Source organism: Bradysia coprophila, unplaced genomic scaffold (assembly GCF_014529535.1).
Source record: "Bradysia coprophila strain Holo2 unplaced genomic scaffold, BU_Bcop_v1 contig_24, whole genome shotgun sequence".
Taxonomy (NCBI): Eukaryota; Metazoa; Arthropoda; class Insecta; order Diptera; family Sciaridae; genus Bradysia; species Bradysia coprophila.
The window spans coordinates 857553-877175 of NW_023503501.1; the positions used below are offsets into that span (position 1 = coordinate 857553).

The 19623-nt window shown below is 35.6% G+C and overlaps 1 protein-coding gene across 1 annotated transcript; it reads left to right on the forward strand.

Moving 5' to 3' along the window:
• Positions 1-617: 617 nt before the first annotated feature.
• Positions 618-16690, forward strand: LOC119077626 (trithorax group protein osa-like). Its single transcript, XM_037184843.1, has 3 exons — positions 618-888; positions 13955-15139; positions 15217-16690. Exons 1-3 carry the CDS (start codon positions 886-888, stop codon positions 16444-16446), a joined length of 2418 nt encoding a protein of 805 aa, XP_037040738.1. The 5' UTR covers positions 618-885; the 3' UTR covers positions 16447-16690.
• Positions 16691-19623: the final 2933 nt, after the last annotated feature.

Genomic DNA, 19623 nt, shown 5'->3' on the forward strand with positions numbered 1-19623 from the left:
CATGTAACATCAAATTGCTGTAATGTGCTCTAAAGAAAGACGAAGAAAAAAGTCATTAAAAAATCAAGGTGTTCATCATAGAAATTCCAATCTCAATTTTGTTGAATTTTAATGTTATGCCCACCTTAAACAAAACAACACTCGTATACAACACTAATGTATATAGAGTGCGGGCGATTAATATTAAAAAATAAAATTTTTATTATTCATGCTGCTAGTGGCCCTAGCAGGCCCGTAGCTAGAAACCATTCCTCAGACATCCCAGAGGGGGCTCAACGATGGTAAAAAACTTTTAGTATGGGGAAAATTAAAAAAAAACGTTTTTTTTTGGAAATTCCAGAGGGGGCTTAGCCCCCACTAGCCCTCCCGTAGCTACGGGCCTGTGTGCTAGTGGCATGTGTGTGAAACCAACGAAACCAACTGAAAAAAACTGATTTTATTTAACGAGAATACGATGATTTGATGATCCGGCACAAAATATTATATTCAACAATACAGCACCTCTTCTGGTTTACAGCAGCCAAATCAACAACGGAAGAAGAACACAAAAAAAAAGTTGGAAGGGATCTTGAACCTGCTCGCACTATAATAATGTGCAATAGTAATGTATTAGCGGCATTTTAATCTTGAACCGAACATCGTACGTACATAGCCATCGAGAGTGCTGCTCTTACAAAGACATTTTATATATACATTGTGTGTTGTATGCAATAAAGATCGCGCGTGTTTTTCCAATTTTTCTTTTTTTTTTCTTCGTTATTTTTTTATGAAATGAAATTTAAGTGCCAAGTTAAGAAAGTGGATAGCTAATACAAAACAACAACAACAGACCTGTCGCATCGTTTTGTTGGAATAATAATAATTAAACGAACGAACACAAAAAAAATGGTATGTGGAATCTGGCAATTTGGTTTATTTGTTGCAACTAAATGGAAAATGGAATTTGTTAAGATTTCCAAAGCGGAATTAAGCGTTGAATGAAAATAGCGATCTAATCGACCAATTTTGTGTTAAATTGGTTTCGAAAATAGGACTCTAAAATGTTGTTTAAGTGAAGTGATGAAGCGGCATTTTTTTTGCCAAAATAAGAGTGATGGCTCTAGAGTACCTCGACTCTACACGCCCTAAGGACATTACCATACAGAAATGATTTCCAAATGAATCATTTACCAATATCTGAAATGAATATTGAAAGTGATTTCTCACACATTTCGGATATATTATAATTAATAACGTTACCGTGTGAGAGGAGGCTGAGTGTATATCGTGCATATCACATCTTTTATTGAACATTATTTATTGAATACACACAAATTGAATTTGATTATATCTCTTGTTTGCCTATCTCCGATGATGTGATGACCAAAGAATTTTATTTGTGTCAAAAGAAAGCTTTAAAAGAAAGCGAATATGTTTATGATTGTGTTAATTATACAAATGATTGTAATATCGTTTAAAGAGTTTGGTCAGATTTTTTACGTATGGTCTGGTCAGTCTTTTACACATAGACCGAGCGTTTGATAGGGTCGGGGGCTGAATAAAGTCAAGATGAAAAGATGAAAAGTAGAGTTTTCGTGTGAATTTTGTTGATCCGAGACGTAACCGAGGTCAATAAGGACACGAACAACGAGACTTTTCGTCTTTTTATCCCTGTCATATAATGGATTTTAGGTCGTCGAAAGTAGTGCTTAAAACGTAAAAAGTACGGTTTTCGACCTTATATTTACACGTCAGTCATTGCTGGTGTTACGGCCAAAAATGTGGATTGACCTGCCGCAATGGCAATTTGACTAAAAGACTCAGTGAAACAAAATATTCTCTTTTACATTTTTTCACTAAGTCCCTCAGTCCCTCATGCAAATTACGGCATTAAACTTCTGGGAGCACCGATGACTTGAGTGAAACGTTGACAGCTTTAAAATTCTGAAACAATGGTTATCGGAAAAGAATTACAATAAATTCCGTATTAACTCACGTTACCGGCATTTAACTTACGAATAGGATTCTTGGGCACCTTTCGTAAACCAATTGTAATTCATTTGGATGAGACGGACTTCAACAGATTTTCTCACGAAGTAAATTGATTCGCACGTCTTTTCCGTGTACGACTTTCAATATGATTCTGTCCTACCGGTAGTGAGATTGACAGAAATAAATGATTCTCGCTACACATTTACATTGTGGCAACGATCAGCGAATTAAAGAGATCGTTCACGACATCCTTCTTCAATACATTATTGATCGATTGATTCTCGTCCGGACGATGGGAAAACTACTTTGATTAACACTAAAAAATTGTTCTTGGTTAATCACTGATTATTTGACAACTAATAGTGGGTGATCGCTATCGTGGGGGTGGAAGTGGATTGTTACTCACGCGTCCGTAACAGTTCGTCTTTGAATGTTCTAACAATTCTCAAAGGCGTCTTAAGCCATGATCCAATCAATACAAGATTTACTTCTCTAATTCAGAAGTAGAAATATTTTTGAGAAATTTGAGCCGATTTTGCGATTAGGGACCAAGGTCTAGGCACATGTGATAATAATTAAGCGCTGAAAGAGGATGTGTCGCATTACCGAATTATAAGAAACATGAAAATTCCGTTTCTTACCCCAGTCGGCACAAGTGCATTGTAATTGTTATAATTTTCCTTAAATAAATTTCTTTAAGTCCAACCGCAAGATAATTTTCATTTTGTCATATTATTCGCGAATTATTCGCTTCTACAACATGTCCACAATCTGGGTTTAGGTATTCATCTAAAACATCCCTGAGGAAAATAGGTCCAATTTCGTCGTGGCTGAATGCCGACAGTGGCAAAGAGATGACCAATCTTTATGAAGTAGATCATATCTTTTTGCATGTACAAGTCTAGTGAATTATAAATGAAATGAAAGTAAACTTTCATATCATTTCGTCGCCCGATTTGATGACACATGCGGGTCTCGTGGTGAAGCGATCACCACACTGGTATATACCAACAACCACACATGTCAGTGCTATTTATGAACATTTGGAGTATGAAATGTTCGCATTGAATGTGCAAACGTCTGGCTCTACATAAAAGTGAACTTTGTCCAAGATGCTCGCTAGGTGCTCGGTCTTCTTATTTCTCGATTTATTTACTGAACTTTAACACGGTATTACCCACTTTTACGTGTATGTTCCCCATTCCATTTCAACAAGATTAATCAACTTGCAACTGAATTCGTTCTTGTCTCTCTTATCACGGAAAACGAAAATGCCGGACGAAATACACAAACGAAAATTTTTTCACATTATTGCCAACTCAAATCCGTATGCTTTCAACAAAGTATATATTCGAATTGCTATCAACCACGAACGAATTGAGCCGAGAAAAAAAATCAAACATCCTCATCCTCAAATAACATTTTAATTCAAACAACACACCACTTACACTGGGAAGTGTAGGTACAAATAGAAGCAGCAGAAAAGTGTACAAAAAATAACATTTCATTCAGCATTCGGTTTTCAGCAAGAACGGAATTTCTTTTTCATTCACGTGAAATAATTACAATCGGAAATAGAGAAACATTTTTCAACTGCAATGTTTCAAAATAATTGATTGGAACGTTCACTTGTTCTCACCGATTGTTGTACAACAACTACAAAAAAGAGGAGCAACGAAAAAAAACGGAACAATAAATGGGAGAATTGCCACAAATTAAATTCGGCCTATGATGAGCCGATTGTAGAATGGAAGGTACTTTTGAATTGATTGACTGTGAGTTAGTTTTACGGAAAAACTCAATGCAATGGCTATGGCTTTGTCGGATAGGGACAGTGTCGCATCTTCATACACACCAAACCCACCATGGCCCATGGCACTGTAATATGATCGGGGGTAAAGGGAAAAGACCAGCCTCACCACAAATAAAATGTTGGCTAATGATGCTGGCTGGTAAAGAAAAACGGGCCCTTAATAACGCGGCACTGGATGGGAAATTTATATTAGACATCCATAAGTTTGGTATACCTGAACTATCCTAACATTTTCCAGAACGTCCAGGTATCCAATGTACTTTTCTCGACTTTTCCCTCAAATCCCTCACAGAAATGCACCTCTCTAATTGAACAAAGCTATCTCGGATCGGTAATTGAATTTTCTGCGGAATACCACTCTCAATCCTAGATTTTCAAATGAAGTTAACGAAATGCATCCGTGTAAGCCCATTAATATTTTCTGAAGTGACAGCGCACCTGCAACCCGCACATAATGTAGTATTGTAGATTATTTGTAATCTGAATAGCGAGAATACTTCATTTCAATCAATTATATTGACAAATAACTTCTTCGATGTAAATGGAATTTAATTTCGCAGATAGAGTGAAAATCGTTGCAATTCATCAATTCAAAAGGATTTTAATTAGAATTCGGAAGTAATTTCATATCCTGTTCTGTGGGACGGGCTGCTTCAGCTCCAAAATAGTTATTTGTTAGCCAAGGGAAGAAAATAGGAAATTCCACCAAAAGTGCTGCAATTCGCTCAAGGTGGAATTTCCTATTTTCTCCCCGAGGTGACGAAGAAATCATTAATTTAACAAATGCAGCGTTACACACACAGCGTTTTGATCTATCATAAGACATTCTTCATGTTAACAAATCCGCATTTTTGTCCACTTTGAAGAGAACGAAACTAAATGCCGTGCTTTGGTAGTCAGCCATTTTAGGTGAGAAGATCATTTTCTCACCCAATATGGCTGACCTCGCCATTTTAGGTTAGAAAATTATTATCACACTGACAAAAAAGAGTTGAAAATTTTACCTGTAGCAGGTAACTTTGTCTCTAGGTAATCTAGAATAGCTGCCACAGTTGTAGCGCCTCATACAAAAAATACAGCTGTGGCAAATAATGCACATTACCTGGAGACAAAGTTACCTGCTGCAGGTAAGATTTTCAACTCTCTTTTTTTCAGTGCGCCTAAAATGACTCCTCTCAGAATGACAACAAAACGCCATTTTCACATTCACAACTCTTCATAGTAGACAAAATTAGGATTTTCGTATCGCTAGCATGAAAAAACATTTCTCAGTCTGTTGCAATTCTGTATCATATGCAGTCGGAACGGTTACCCAATAGAAAATTTTTGTTTATTAGAGCACAAGTACTGACAATAGAATTACAGCTTACCAATTTCAAATAATAATGTTAATCTCCCTGTTTAACTTAATTTCGCATAGTCAAATGGAAACGCATGCATATATCGGAAGCAGAAAAACGTAAACACACTAAAGCGTTCGAATTAATTTGTCAAATGGGGTCATAATCTCATAATCAATTAATTTGAAAGGTTTATTGCCGGGCGTACATTTTATTATTATTAATTCGATATATAATATTTTGTACGCAGAGAGAGATAGAGAGAGAGATGCTTTTACACGAGTGCATTGTTTAAGTTTTTCGTTCGTTAGGCACAATGTATAACATTTTATCGTCCATGGTTATGCCGGTTTAATAATTTCGGGACAATTATTAATGAATTGTGACAACAAATAAATTATGGATGGTCGTGGATGGTGAAAATGTTAATTGTTACACGATTAAATGGCTATTTATGGGTTTTTCTATAAACAAAATTTGTCACTGTACCTGGCACTGTGGAATCAAATTAAAGCGAAACGGGGATTATAACATCGGTAATTATCATCGATATTACGTTGTTAACTTGATGATGCACATCAAACATTGAAGCAGACATTACAGTTCTATTGAAGCTATTTTTTATGATGCAAGTTGTTTTTGTTGTTTAATGAATCTTTCTTTGTTTGTTGATGTGGAGATATCATTGTCAACAGTTTTACAATCAAAACAATTGAATCTAAACAAACAAATTTTAATGATGCAGGGCTTCTTATTCGGAAATGTTTTGCCAGAGTAATAATTTTAAGATTTTTCGGAATTTTTTAAGAAATTGAAAGAGATTTAGTCATTTCTGACCTTTAGTACTCTTAAATACGAATAGAATTTGTCTTGCATGAACTGGGCCCATAACCTGTTGAAATATGTAAGCAAACCAGTAGTTGATCTTAACAAGATGTTTATTGAACGACATCAATACAAGATCTGACATGTACAATTATAACAGAGCATTGATATGCCGATGCTTACGCATACATCCGCGTGTAGATAAATCATTAGCCATTTATGTACCTGTTTTGGACGATTGATTCACTTCGTTCGGCCTATAGGCAATCCGCGAAATTGCCTTAAATCAACCGTCCCAAACAGGTACACATGTGAATTTTCATGCAAAGGGCAGAAAACCCGTGAAAATTTGAAAAATTGCCCTCATTTTCGGCCCTCAGCATGTTAAATCCATTCACAACTCGCGATAAAAATGAAAAGTTTTCGTGTGTTTATTGACCTCGGCTCGGACGGATTAGCAAAATGCACATGAAAACTCTAAAGAATTCCTAAATTCAATTTTTTTATTTCTAATTAATTCTTAAAAATTCTCAAAAATTGTTAAATTTGAAAATTTTAATAACTTTAGAAATTTAGAGATGAATTAGCTTCAAATGTTTTTCAGCTGGTGCAGTCATACACGCAAAAGTACTTATACGTTTTTATACGGGTGAAATGGTTACATGCATTATAGTGGTAAAACTGTGTAAATTCCGAATAATAAGCCCTACAATCATTAAAATTTCTTTGTTGGAATTTTTAGTTTTAACAACAATAACAATACGTCATACAGTCATTCAAAGTTGCAGTGAAATGTATGTCCTAATTGTGCCTTCAATTCATTTCCTTTGCAATTTTACAAAATCATGCTATCGTTTGCTTAGCTTTGTCGAATAATTCGCAAATTAAATTACTGTTTTATTTTACATTTAACGTCCTTACAAAGGCAGAGAGAGAGGAACAGTTCGATACAGGTTTTAAGTGATGGTCATGGTTACGCTTCAGTTTATGAACAAAACGTTTTGTTCGTTTAATCTAAATTGGAACACAATTAAATTTTTCGCATACAAAAAATCGAGCATACAAGCGCTTATATACCTGTCCGTTTTAAACATCCAACACTTTGTACTAAAACAATTCCATTCTTCCATCCACATTCGGCTGAATATATGAAAAATATCCTGCGGCCAATTATAAATGCGGATCCAATTTGAACAGAATGGATAAATGCTATTTGACGTTATAACATTTTGACATGGACGCTTGAGCAGGTTATGAGCTGCGTTGAACTATTTCAACTTATCCGTTTCGGAATAATTTTTGAAAGCATGAAAACAGTCTGGGCTGCTATGTCATAAAAAGTCGTCTCGGTCGCTCCCATGTTATTTGACGACTGGATACCGAAAAGTGGTGAAAGTTTCCGAACTAAATTTTTTTCTTGTGCTCAGGGAATCGGTATGAACCGGTAAAAAAAGGTTTTACTGTAAAACTTAAAACCTGAAACGATGATTGAATTCCTAAAACTCATGGAACAATTTTTTGTCAAGGGACCAGAATAGCCCGTTTTTTGGAGGATTTGGAAGAAAAGTGTCCCGAAAAAACCGCTAACTTTGAAACTCATTTCCCTGGTCATGTCTTAATAAATTTTGACGAGCATTTTGGAAAGGTATGCTCATACCCTATCAACGATAGCTGGCCGAGCTCTGCCATATCAGAGTATCAGGACCCTAGGAAGCATCAGTAGTGGTCCTATAAATTTTTTTCATTGACAAATATGAGAAATAATGAGTGCTTCAAGCGATTTCTATTATTTTACTTAAAAAATCATTGGGCCATGGTGCCGTTGAATCTGCAACCTGCAACTATGTGATTTTTCTGAGTGCATCCTGAAGCTAGAACTCAAGAAAAACAATCATTTCCACCAGTTTTTTATAGCCTGGATTTGAGGAAACAATGAGGTTTCTAAAGGTCAGTTCCTAGACACCGTAAGGTCCATCTTATTCCCAGTACTAGAACTCAGGAGGACAAATATTACCATCAGCTTTTATGAGTTCTTTTCTGGATTTGGGGCTGGGTTGATGAGTCTAGAGGTCAGTTCCTAAAGTTTCGTCACTCTAATAAAAAAGGGAAAGAGACTGATCTCTTGGAGTGATGGAGTACGGAAACTTTGATCCCTTTACGATATCCAGTATCTCGATCGAGCGATCGAGATGACATAGCAGCCCGGACTAAAAACACATGAACTGATTTCGTCACACAATAAATAATTTACATAGTCTCATGTTCCACACCTGGCAATTAATTTTCATTACATTGTCTTCATGTTATAATGTTGCACCAAACCTTTATTTGTTATTCATTTTGCATGCTAAATAAGTTTCCGAGAAAAAGTATTTTAATTAGGACTAACTAAAACAGCTATAGGTCTCCTGTTCCGTAATACTTGTAATACAGCAATTTTGCAACATCATGCAATTTTCTTTATAAAAACTTATCTCATGTTAGTCGAGTGGATACTTAAAGTTATTTCATTTTCTTTTCCATTATTTTATGGCGATGATGGAAAAACAACTTTACTTACGGTAGACTTGAAGCTTTTGCATTGTATTAGAAAGAGAGGAAGAAGAAATGTGCACCACGAGAATGAATCAAAAGTCAATTTTTGCAATTACAATTGAAAGAAAAGTTTACACAAAGGATTAATGTAAAGTGGCTCGGCTGTTATGAAATACAAATTTGATTAAAAGTCAAGAGAGCACTTCATTTTCTGCTACCAAACTTGAATGGAGCTTTTTGCTTTCATCATAACAATTACGTAATTACTCGTTGCACGAATAGAACACGGTGTAGATGATGCACTTGTTTCAATGTACCGTCGGTCCGGAATTACCGCCGTTATAATTTGATTTCCGGTTTTCCGTTTAACCACCATCACCACCTGTTTCGTAGAAAGATATTTCTTTTCCAACTGCAGGTGATAATGTCCATATATAGCGGTCATTACCATTTAAAAAAATGTTTGTTCATCGTAACCGCAAATGAGGTGAAAATTTTCTCGAATTTAAATAAAGAGAAATATAATTTACTCCGTGTACTGTCCACCTCAAAAGACCCAAATACATGTGACATAACCGCACACAGTTGAATAATTCCACCAAGAACCAGCACATTTGTAAATGTGTAAATCCCAATCATAATCAAAATATTAATATTGCATTAAACACCCACATTCTAAAGTGACAATAACTTATGCTCTATATCACTGGGTGACATGAAAATTCATTATCAATACTCAAAAGCTTAAAACAGTGAATAATGCATCCAGTACATACTACATAGACATTACATAAATATGTTGGATACGTGGCCACGAAACCACTAAAGTTATGTACTTACAATGAATTATAGCGTCGAGGCATCGCATACATGATGTCAATATATTTCAAACTATATATCCACTGCTACTATTTGTGTTTACGATATTGTTCGACCAACTTTTATATTTGATTTATCCACATTAACTTCTGTCATATCAACGCAATAAACATTGAAAATATGTTCTACGCAGCCATTCACATATTTAGAATGAAATTTATTTTTGGATATTTATGAATAAAACACCAGAAACTTTCTCTCTCTCTCTCTGCAGGTCAATTTTTCTAATTGCCTGACTATCATGTGGAGTTTTGTGTGGATATTTTTGACATAATTTTTGTGAATTAGACAAATAATCGACGAAGAAAATTGGGAGTCCAATTAACCGAAAAATAAAATTGATTTAATTACGACGAAGCTTTTTTTTTGTTCCGTTGTTGATCGAAATAGATATAACAAGCAAGGGAATTAAGTTCATTTATCGGAATGTACTATTATTAAGGGGCTGTTCACATGTGACGTCACGCTATAATGGTGGGAGGTTGATACAATGAAACGCGACGGTTGTTACAAATTTGGTTCAAAATTGACCCTTTTTGGGTGACGTTGAGGAGGGGGTGTCAAAAATTCCATAAAATAGCGTGACGTAATATGTGAACAGCTTCTAATATCTATTACGAACTTGCTTATTGAGACGAAAATACACACACAAAAAATTCATGGGAAATTGCTAGAATTGATTCATCTTCCGTTTAGGCATCGATATAATTGGTTCGCCTTTGCCAAGGTTAAGCGATTCCCATATTTGGTATGTTTGTTTTGCTTCGTTCTTTACACAATTAAAATATTTATTTTTCTTGACTATTCAGTTGCAAATATTTAACATATATTTAACACAAAAATTATTATAATCAGCGGGAAATGTTTTCCCTCGTCGGTATACGAACCCAACCAAAAATACCTTCTCGAATTTATGCATATTGCAACGCTAAATATTTGTATTTTCGAAAAATATATTGATTCATTCAATCTCATTTCCGAAACAATATTTAGCATTTTAGCATTTTAAATGATCACGGAATATTGAATATTTAATGTATCTTTCGGCTCGTACACACAATGATGCATATTTTGTAATAAATTTTCCATCGAACATAAAGAAAAAAGTTTGTTGTTTTTCAACGTAGAAAAAGTCAGTTCCGATGCGTCAGTTCGGAGACTCGCAGGCCAGATATGTTAGGAATGAACCGATCAAATTGTTTTTATTTTCCTATCATCTTATCATTTCTCAATTATTTCAAATTAAATCAAATAAAAAAAAGACTGGGACGGAGTTAATGAAATTTAAGCATGAATTTACTTCAGCTGTTTTCTCATTGACTGATTGTGTGTAGTCATGGGCGATAATGATAATGATTATCGATAATTATCGATTATCGGCAATCGATAATTATCGACTTTTTTCATCGAAAATTATCAAAAAAATATCGATAATCGATAATTTTTGATATTTTGATAATTGTCAAGATATCGATAATTCGATATATCACTATTTTGGTCCTAAAATCCGATATTTATCGATATATTCCGATATATCGGTATATTATCATGAATTTTCAAATAAATATCAAAATATCGATATTTTGATAATTATCGAATTTCGATATTTTGATAAAATTGAAGCAATTGATTTTACCTTAATTATCGATAATTACTAAATTATCGATAACGATATGATTAATCGATTATCGATATTTTCTTTCGATTGATATTATCGATAATTTTGAACGTCTCCCATCCCTAATTGTGTTGATCAGTTGAAGCAAATTCATGCTGAAATTTCACTGCCTCTAACTGTATCACAAAAATCAAACGATTAACCCTGGCAGGGCGTAATATTGAGAAATATTTCACTAAATTTTCCCAAATTCACTAGAAAATTTAACAAATTTTCCAAAATTTGGCACATTTTTTAGTGAACTTTAGTGAAATATTTCTCAATATTGGGCCCTGGCTACACTGCCTGCCGTTTAACTTTTTTGATAGTCTAAATCATCTTAAATGTTGTACATTTATCTTTTCTTTTGTTATACTGTCAGACTTGACAGAAGAACAAACGAAAAATTTGATTTAGGTCTCTTTCGCGATGCAATGTGTAGTTACAGTTAATTTTAGGTTTCTCAGTGTTCAATATTAGGATCTGAATCCTCGATATAGTAGCTACTAAATATGCATTCAAAGGAAACAATTTTAATCAATTCGCTCAGTTTCTATAAAATGCGAGTCTGAAAAGCGATAAATTCACATCGATAGTTTTTAATAACATTTACCATGAACCACACGCGATAAAATGAGGAAGAAAACAAAGGAAAGTGATTTTGGTTGTGCGTCGCTTATGCATTTCAACATTAAGCTAAAAACCAGCAATAAAATTTCGATTTTTTTTTTGTGTTTGTGTTAGATGTGAAAAATCGAACTGTCGTAAATAACCGAAAATTCATTATTTATGAGTATTAATTATCGCTGGATATTAAAAATTTTTATTTGAATTTCAAATATTGATTTATTATCACCTTTGTCATGGTGTATCGGTTTTTTACTTTGTTTCTATTTATTATGATCTCGTTTCATGGGTCTTGCATATAATTTATTATGTTTTTTTGGGTGAAATTATGGATTAAAATTTGATATCGCCTGTATATGACGAGCATGTATACACAGAGACTTTCGATATAATAAATGATTATTACTTTGAAGTAATGGAAAAAGCCCAGTGTGGATACGCTGGATCTTATAATGTGAACGGCTCGAGGAAATAAATGTATCATTTCTCCCGTAATCATTTTCCGATAAATTTGTGCTCGATGTTTTGTAATCGGAACTTCCGCTGTTATTACCGTCGCACAACATTAATCGGAGAATAATGGCAATGGTCTGATATGGATACCTCATCATATTTTCCATTCACTTACTGTTTTTGTTGTAATATATCCTAACGATGACCGTGTGTCCATATAGCGAAAAAATAACGAACATTTTTAGATCCAGTTTTAGATAGGTATAGAAACCAAGTGAGCGTAAAATATGGCACCCCGAATAGTCAGGGAGTTGCCGGAAACGTTTATAATTGATATTAATCAAAAATTTGATTGCAGCCAAAAAATGAATTTTGAAATCTTTCGATCTGAGAGACGACAGTGCAATGCAAGTTTAAAAGTTTTAAAGAATTATTTTTAGAAATACCTCATCAGGCCATGTCATGCAAGGAAACAATTAACCACAAGTGGCAAGTCATATCCTGTTGCATGTACAAGTCTAGCGAATCATAAGCAAAATGACCAGTCAACTGAGATCAAATCATTTTTAATGAATAAATGCACCAAATTATTTTAAAGATTATGGACATTTTCCGAAACTCCGTTAGTTAGTAATTCAATAACCGTTGATGCATGACAACGTTGTTATTATTATTGACTATATAGCAGCCACATTTTCAATATTTGGTGTCCCGTTAATATCGATATTGTTATGATAAAATTTGTGTGAGAATACCGACCGAAGAAGGTCACAAAAGGTTAATTTCCACATGATATATTACCAAACTGGGCTCCAGACATAATAAATTAATGTGGAACCGTATTGTGTGGAACGTGTCAACAAGTTTCATATTTTATCACAAAACTTCACCTTCAAATGCGTCGCAGAACTGTAAATTTAGTAATTACATTTGTATAAACACATCCATAAATAGGTGCCCATTGTCTAAGACACAAGCCACAAGAACTGAAAACGATTTGTTTTCGTTTCTCGATGTAAACTAAACGAAAAAAAAAATTGTGTTTCGGAGTAGTATAATCATATTTGTCTGGATACCATTAATCTTATGATGCTATTCCACTGGAACTTTTTTTTTCGTTTCTAAATTCTCTTTAGACTGTTGTTATACCAATGATGAAACTAAAGTGTTAATCCGAATAATAACAAGAATTTCTCACTTCAATCCATTGCATGTATGTAATTATACAAAGTTGATGACTGGTTCCATGCGAACGTTATAAATGACTCTTGTTGTATCAACAGCACACACACATCGTTTGAGATGTGTTAAGGTTCACTTCAGAACTATTTCGTCTTTTCTTATATTATAACATGTCAGCATCTCTTTGCTTGTTGTCGGACAGTGCACCATAAGGTGAAATAAAATCTTTTTTTTCGCTTCTTTTTTACTTTCACTCATTAAAGCCAATGAGTATGTAACATCATACACAAGATGACACGAGGAATATAATTTATAGCTTTGGTTGAATATTCAAGAAGCAAAAAAAAAAGCTGAGAAATTATTCAAATATTTTGCTGCTGCTGCTGCTGAGGTGTGCCTGAGAAATTATTATTTTATATGTTTTTTTTTGTAATAATGGATGCTGAACACGTTTCCTATTGAAGTCTTGTAAACTTTGTATGTACGCTAAGCAAGCACTAAAAGAACTTAATTTCCTGGAAGACTTTTTCCCTGTAGGTGTGACACACGTGAAAGACTGTTTGAATATGTAACTTTTTAATTTTGTTCTTGATGTACTAATGAACATCCCAATTTGCTATTCTACTTGCCATGTCGCTTTACCTTTAAATTTCTTTTAATTTCTATTTCCAGTTAAGCACGTACGTTTTAGTTTTTTGCGTATTGGCGTCGCCAATATATGCAGTAATCAACAAACCACCACAAGAAGCCGATCGACGTGAAGCAGCTCTCGATATTTCATACGGTCCTCCTGCTCAAAACATTCCATTACCTGCGCCTATATATGGCCAACCAGCCGTCGCGAGGTATCCACCACCACCACCAGACATTCCACCACCACTTCCACAGCCGCATAAAGAGTACGGAGTTCCGGTGCAGTTTGGACCGCCGCAAATTCAAGTCGAATATGGTCCACCACCTGCTCCATCTCATCACGAACATCATCATCATCACCATCATGACGCAAACAGTCATGGATCGTTCCACGAGCAAGTAACTCAACATTTTGGTATACCACATGCTGTGTATGGACCTCCACATGGACCGCCAAAACAATCGTATGGACCGCCAAAACAATCGTATGGACCACCAAAACAATCGTATGGACCACCAAAGCAATCGTATGGCCCGCCAAAACAATCGTATGGACCGCCAAAGCAATCGTATGGACCACCAAAACAATCGTATGGACCGCCAAAACAATCGTATGGACCACCAAAACAATCGTATGGACCGCCAAAACAATCTTATGGACCACCAAATCATCACCAACCAGCTCCAGTGTTCAAACCACACAAGACATATGGTGCACCAAGACCACAATCGATTCAGAAACTTCCTTCAAACTTTGCTGCGCCTCCATTTAGACCGAAACCAAGCAATCAATACGGACCTCCACCAAGTAATCAATATGGACCTCCACCACCAAGCAATCAATATGGACCTCCACCACCAAACAATCAATATGGACCTCCACCACCAAGCAATCAGTATGGACCTCCACCACCAAGTAATCAATATGGACCTCCATCATCGTCAGGTGGAATAGTTTCGCCGCTTAAAACTAACTGTGATGGTTGGAAACCAATTCCAGGCCCAGCGATTCCATACAGTAATGAAGAACAACAACAACAACAACAACAACACCATCATCATCATCATCATCATGCTGTATCTGGTGGTAGTTACAACGCCGACATTCAACAGCACAATACAATTGACGATGGTAGTCTACACTTACCAACGTCAAACGCAATTGATTTTCACAATGAACTTGGTCTAGGCGATTTTAACATTGTCAAGAGCGAAGGAATTGAGGTAACTGAAATTGTCACAGTCACTAATCCAATTCCATGACGGAAAAAATTGACCGAAAATATTTACTCCATTTTCAGCTCTTCGAAAACCACTTAGGCAGTTCATATCCTGGTCCAACTGCTTCCGGTCTCGTCTCACCAAGCGGAGTCTATGGAGTTCCACCAGGTGGACAATATTCAGGATTAGCAATTCAGCATGGTTCAGTTAGCGGTAATCTTCAACAATGGTCAGGAGCAGCACCAACTAGTCCAGTTTCTTATCGTCCACCGGTACCTCAAGGCCTGATTGAGTCGATTGGTCAATCAGTTCAACATCAGGATACATTTGGAGTAAAACCACAACAACAATCTCCGGTCTATCTACCACCACCCACTCAAGAAATACCGAATGCCCCAAGTGGTTTGCAGACACTTCCTCTTGAACAAACAGCCCAGTTATTCACACAACATCAGAACCATAACTACGACGTGCCTCAAGCATTACCTCTCATTCAAGAACCAAGATATACGGGAAGTGGTGGTAGTGACTGTGGACACGGTCCACAATTGAACGGTTTGGGACCGTCTCAATCATACGCCACTGGCTACGATTCGGCAAAATCAAATTACAATTACGACTCAAGCATTTCATCCAATTTCGTTGTTGAAAATCACCCAATCGAAGAACATTCACCAACATCTAGCTATGGTCCTCCACCATCTGGTCCAATCGTTTCGGATTCTGAAGGATTTGACACTCAACTAAAAACATCGGCTCTGACAGCTGAAGCCAGCGATAATGTCAGTGTTCAAGAGCAAATAATTCAAGACGAGTCGAGCCAAGAAAACGCAGAAGACAATCAACCTAAACAGGCAGCATTGATCCAAACACTCGAAACATCTGAACAGACACACGATCAGTCAAATTCACAAGAACACCTACAAATCAGAGTGCAAGACGATCAGCAACAAAGCACACACATAAATGACCTTCCCGGTCTTAGTGGATCCGGACTCGATATCATTTCATCGCAACAATCTCAAAGTCTAACCATCCCGGTGCAAGGAAACCTCGGCTCATACCAATTACAGTTCCAAGCCGCCGATCCTCTCGGCAGTTCCGGTAACAGCATAGACGTGCCCAATCACCAGCAATTTTTATCGGAAGGGCTGTTGCAATCAATTTTGAATGCCATCGAACAACCCGACTCAAATGCACCAGCCATACCACAGACGACATTTGAAGAGCTGCATAACCACAGCGATGTCGACAGTTTCATTAATAGTCAAGCAGGTCAAGAAGTACTTGCTGAACCAAAAATTCAATAGGGAAAAAAATGGTTTTTGAAACATTTTTATATTCCCTGAAAGTCTGTGCATGTGGTGTGCTCGCGTGTGTGTGTTAGCTATATATAGTGTAGTACGTGAAACAATTTGCATTTGAAATGAACTTTTTTTTGCTGCTGTTGAGTGAGTGAATGTTTCAAGCTTTTATTTATTTTTTCACAAAAATCTATCGATAACAAACGAAGAAAATAAAAAAAAAATGAAAAAAAACTTGTTGCCATAAAAATAACACACAATAAAATCGATGAAAGAATAACCGAGAAGAGCTGCCTGCAAATTGATGTACGTGTAATATAACGTTGGCAGATAGGCCTGTCGAGACATATCTATCAATAATCGCTGTTGTTAACGTTTTGTTGGTTTTTTTTTATGAATCTTCTATTCGAACGAAAAGAAAAATGCGATGTGTGTGCGTTGAATGTTTAATTTATAAATCGTAGAAATGTAAGATTAAATTTAATGAATTAAATTATGAATAAAAAAAATCAAAAAGAAATTAATCTAACGTCTTTATATGTGTATAACCGTACAGCCGACACAATGTTCCGTATTGATCCCCTGCAGGCAATTAAGTTTTTTTATAAATTTATTTTTGTAGAAAGTGAGTTCATCGTTGAGTTAATTTAATTACTCTAATGGCCCAGAGGTTGGATTACGCGTTTTTTTTCTTCTCTCTTTTCATTAACAATTGGATTAAGATCTACGTGTGGACGTTATTCATTTGATCGGAAATCAAAGACTGATGACTTTGGCGTAAATTTTAATCACAACAGTGGAGTGACTACACTGCCCACCTTTTGTATCTTTACAAACCGACTTAAAATTGAACTGTGAACAAATTATCAACATTTTGAGGCAATAGAAGAAGGATCAATCTAATGCCTGAAATTTGAAATTCTTTCTTGAAACTAGAGCTTTGACACCTTAATCTTGTTCCTCATCAGATCGTTATTGTCGGAAAATACCCATAGCCGTGTATGAACACTCGACCACTGTTTCGATCTGAGAGAAAATTTGATACGTTTTTGGACGTTTTGCATTAATATGCAGTTCGAAAATACCATTTCTCATCAGGTCATGGCGACAAAAGTACTCGATACAATGCTCTATGAACACTATACCGATCTGCACACGAACAAGTCTAGCGAATCATAGTCGAAATGAAATTTCAACTCATCATCTTTGCTAACTCGTGGCCAGTCTGTTGTTTATTTACCAAACACCACCACTTGAGGGAATCAAAGCATTCGATTCAAGCACATATAATTGATGACTTAGTCATCTAGTTCAAAATTCAACATTGCACTTCGTATCTATAGAAGAATCAACCAAAGTCCTAAATTTGTGGCTTACGAAGGTTTGAAAAAACTTTCATTTGTTCACGTATCTTTTTCGTACATCGAGCTCGAATTAAATTAAACCATCATTCAAAATATAGACGGAAAATTCTTAGCAACAGTATCATCGTTCAATCACAAATATTATTGTTTAGTACTAGTTTTAATCCTTAATTCTTGAAATTTTGTTCATTTTCCGAATTTTCATGAATTTTCCCTAAATCAAGAAAATCAAGTAAATTCAAGAAAACTGTTCAAACATTTGAATACTCTCGATTTTCCTGAATTCAAGACGGGGAAACTACGCGAGCAAATACTGGGCCAGTTGATATTTGCTATTGATGACGAAGGAAATACTGCGCCAATGGACGCCAATGGGAGAAGATGGGACATAGTTTGCTCGCGTAGTTTCCCCCTCGATACTCGATACCTTCTTACATCTGCTGATGTAGCATTGTAATCTGAGCATTCTATTGATTGAGGTCAACACTAAATTTTGTCAACTTCATTGACTCCAGACAAAATCGCCGGACAAGGAAAGTCCCGTGATAATAACTCTAACACACGACAACCTCAGCGAAGTTTTATTATAAAATACGTTTAACCCTATTACCATTAACGTAATTTTGTAATTTACCATTTTTACTACATTCGGCTGTATCTTGTCTTCAATAATTAGTCTTTTCACGTTAATAAGCAAGACCACTCAAAAGTTACGCTACAACTTACCGACGACAACTTAGTCGTATTACATGCTGTTAATTGTATTAAACTTTTCGTAGATATTTTCCAAATCGCTCTCATTAATCTTGACCTATCCGAACAAGTGAACATTGTCAACTTATGAACTTTTTTGAACTTTTATGCTTGGAGCATATATACCAACTTTCGAAGCTAATTTACGTTGAAGCATGTTATTCATTAAAACTTTGCGAGCATATTTTCGTAGATTGTAGCTAACGTTCCCTTCGTTTACAAGATTGTTAAATCAATTTTTTTCCAATTAAACCATTGCTCAAGTAATTGCATACAAGTCATTAAATACTGGTTGAATCAAAAATAATTGATGGACGCATGGGTTTTGTTTGTGTCATTTGAGTTATATTGGATTACAGAAAATGTCCAGCCAGGCCAAGTGAACTTGAAAAAAAAACAGTGGAGAATGTAGCAGACGCTGCGATGCTAGTCCTGTACGATATACCGTACACCTAATTCGTACGTGATCCTAGTTCCTTCCAATTCTTTGAATTCTAGAAATGGGAAGTTGGGGCACCATGTGAAGTTCTAGAATTTTGGGAAACAACACCTTGCCACCTCGATAATTACAAAAGTCCAGAAGAGAACCCGAAAAATCTTAGAATTTCTTCAAAATCCTAGAATTCTAGAAATGGGAAGATGGTGGACCATGAGTAGTGGTGCAAGTGGGGGAACCAACATTCCACCTAAATAATTTCTAAAGCTGAAAAAGATTATGAAAATCTGGTTTTTCTACTGTCATTATACGGCCGAGTCTCTGTAGCCCATGATTCATTGAACCGATTTTCAAAAACTCATGAGTGAACCTTTACATACTAGACCAAGAGAAATTTTCAAAAAGGCTGGCATTTACTTAAATTCTCCTTCGAATTCCACTTGTTACAAACGGCATATTTATCTGTATAAGCCCTCAGTGCTTCATGTGGGTCAGATATTTATTGGCAAGCAATGATGAGGTACATCAAATGCGATGAAATTGTTGATGGCAAATAATGATCATAATCAAAACAACAACAAAAAAGACGAAAACAATTTTCCTGAGGTTATTTATTTATTTATTTCGTCA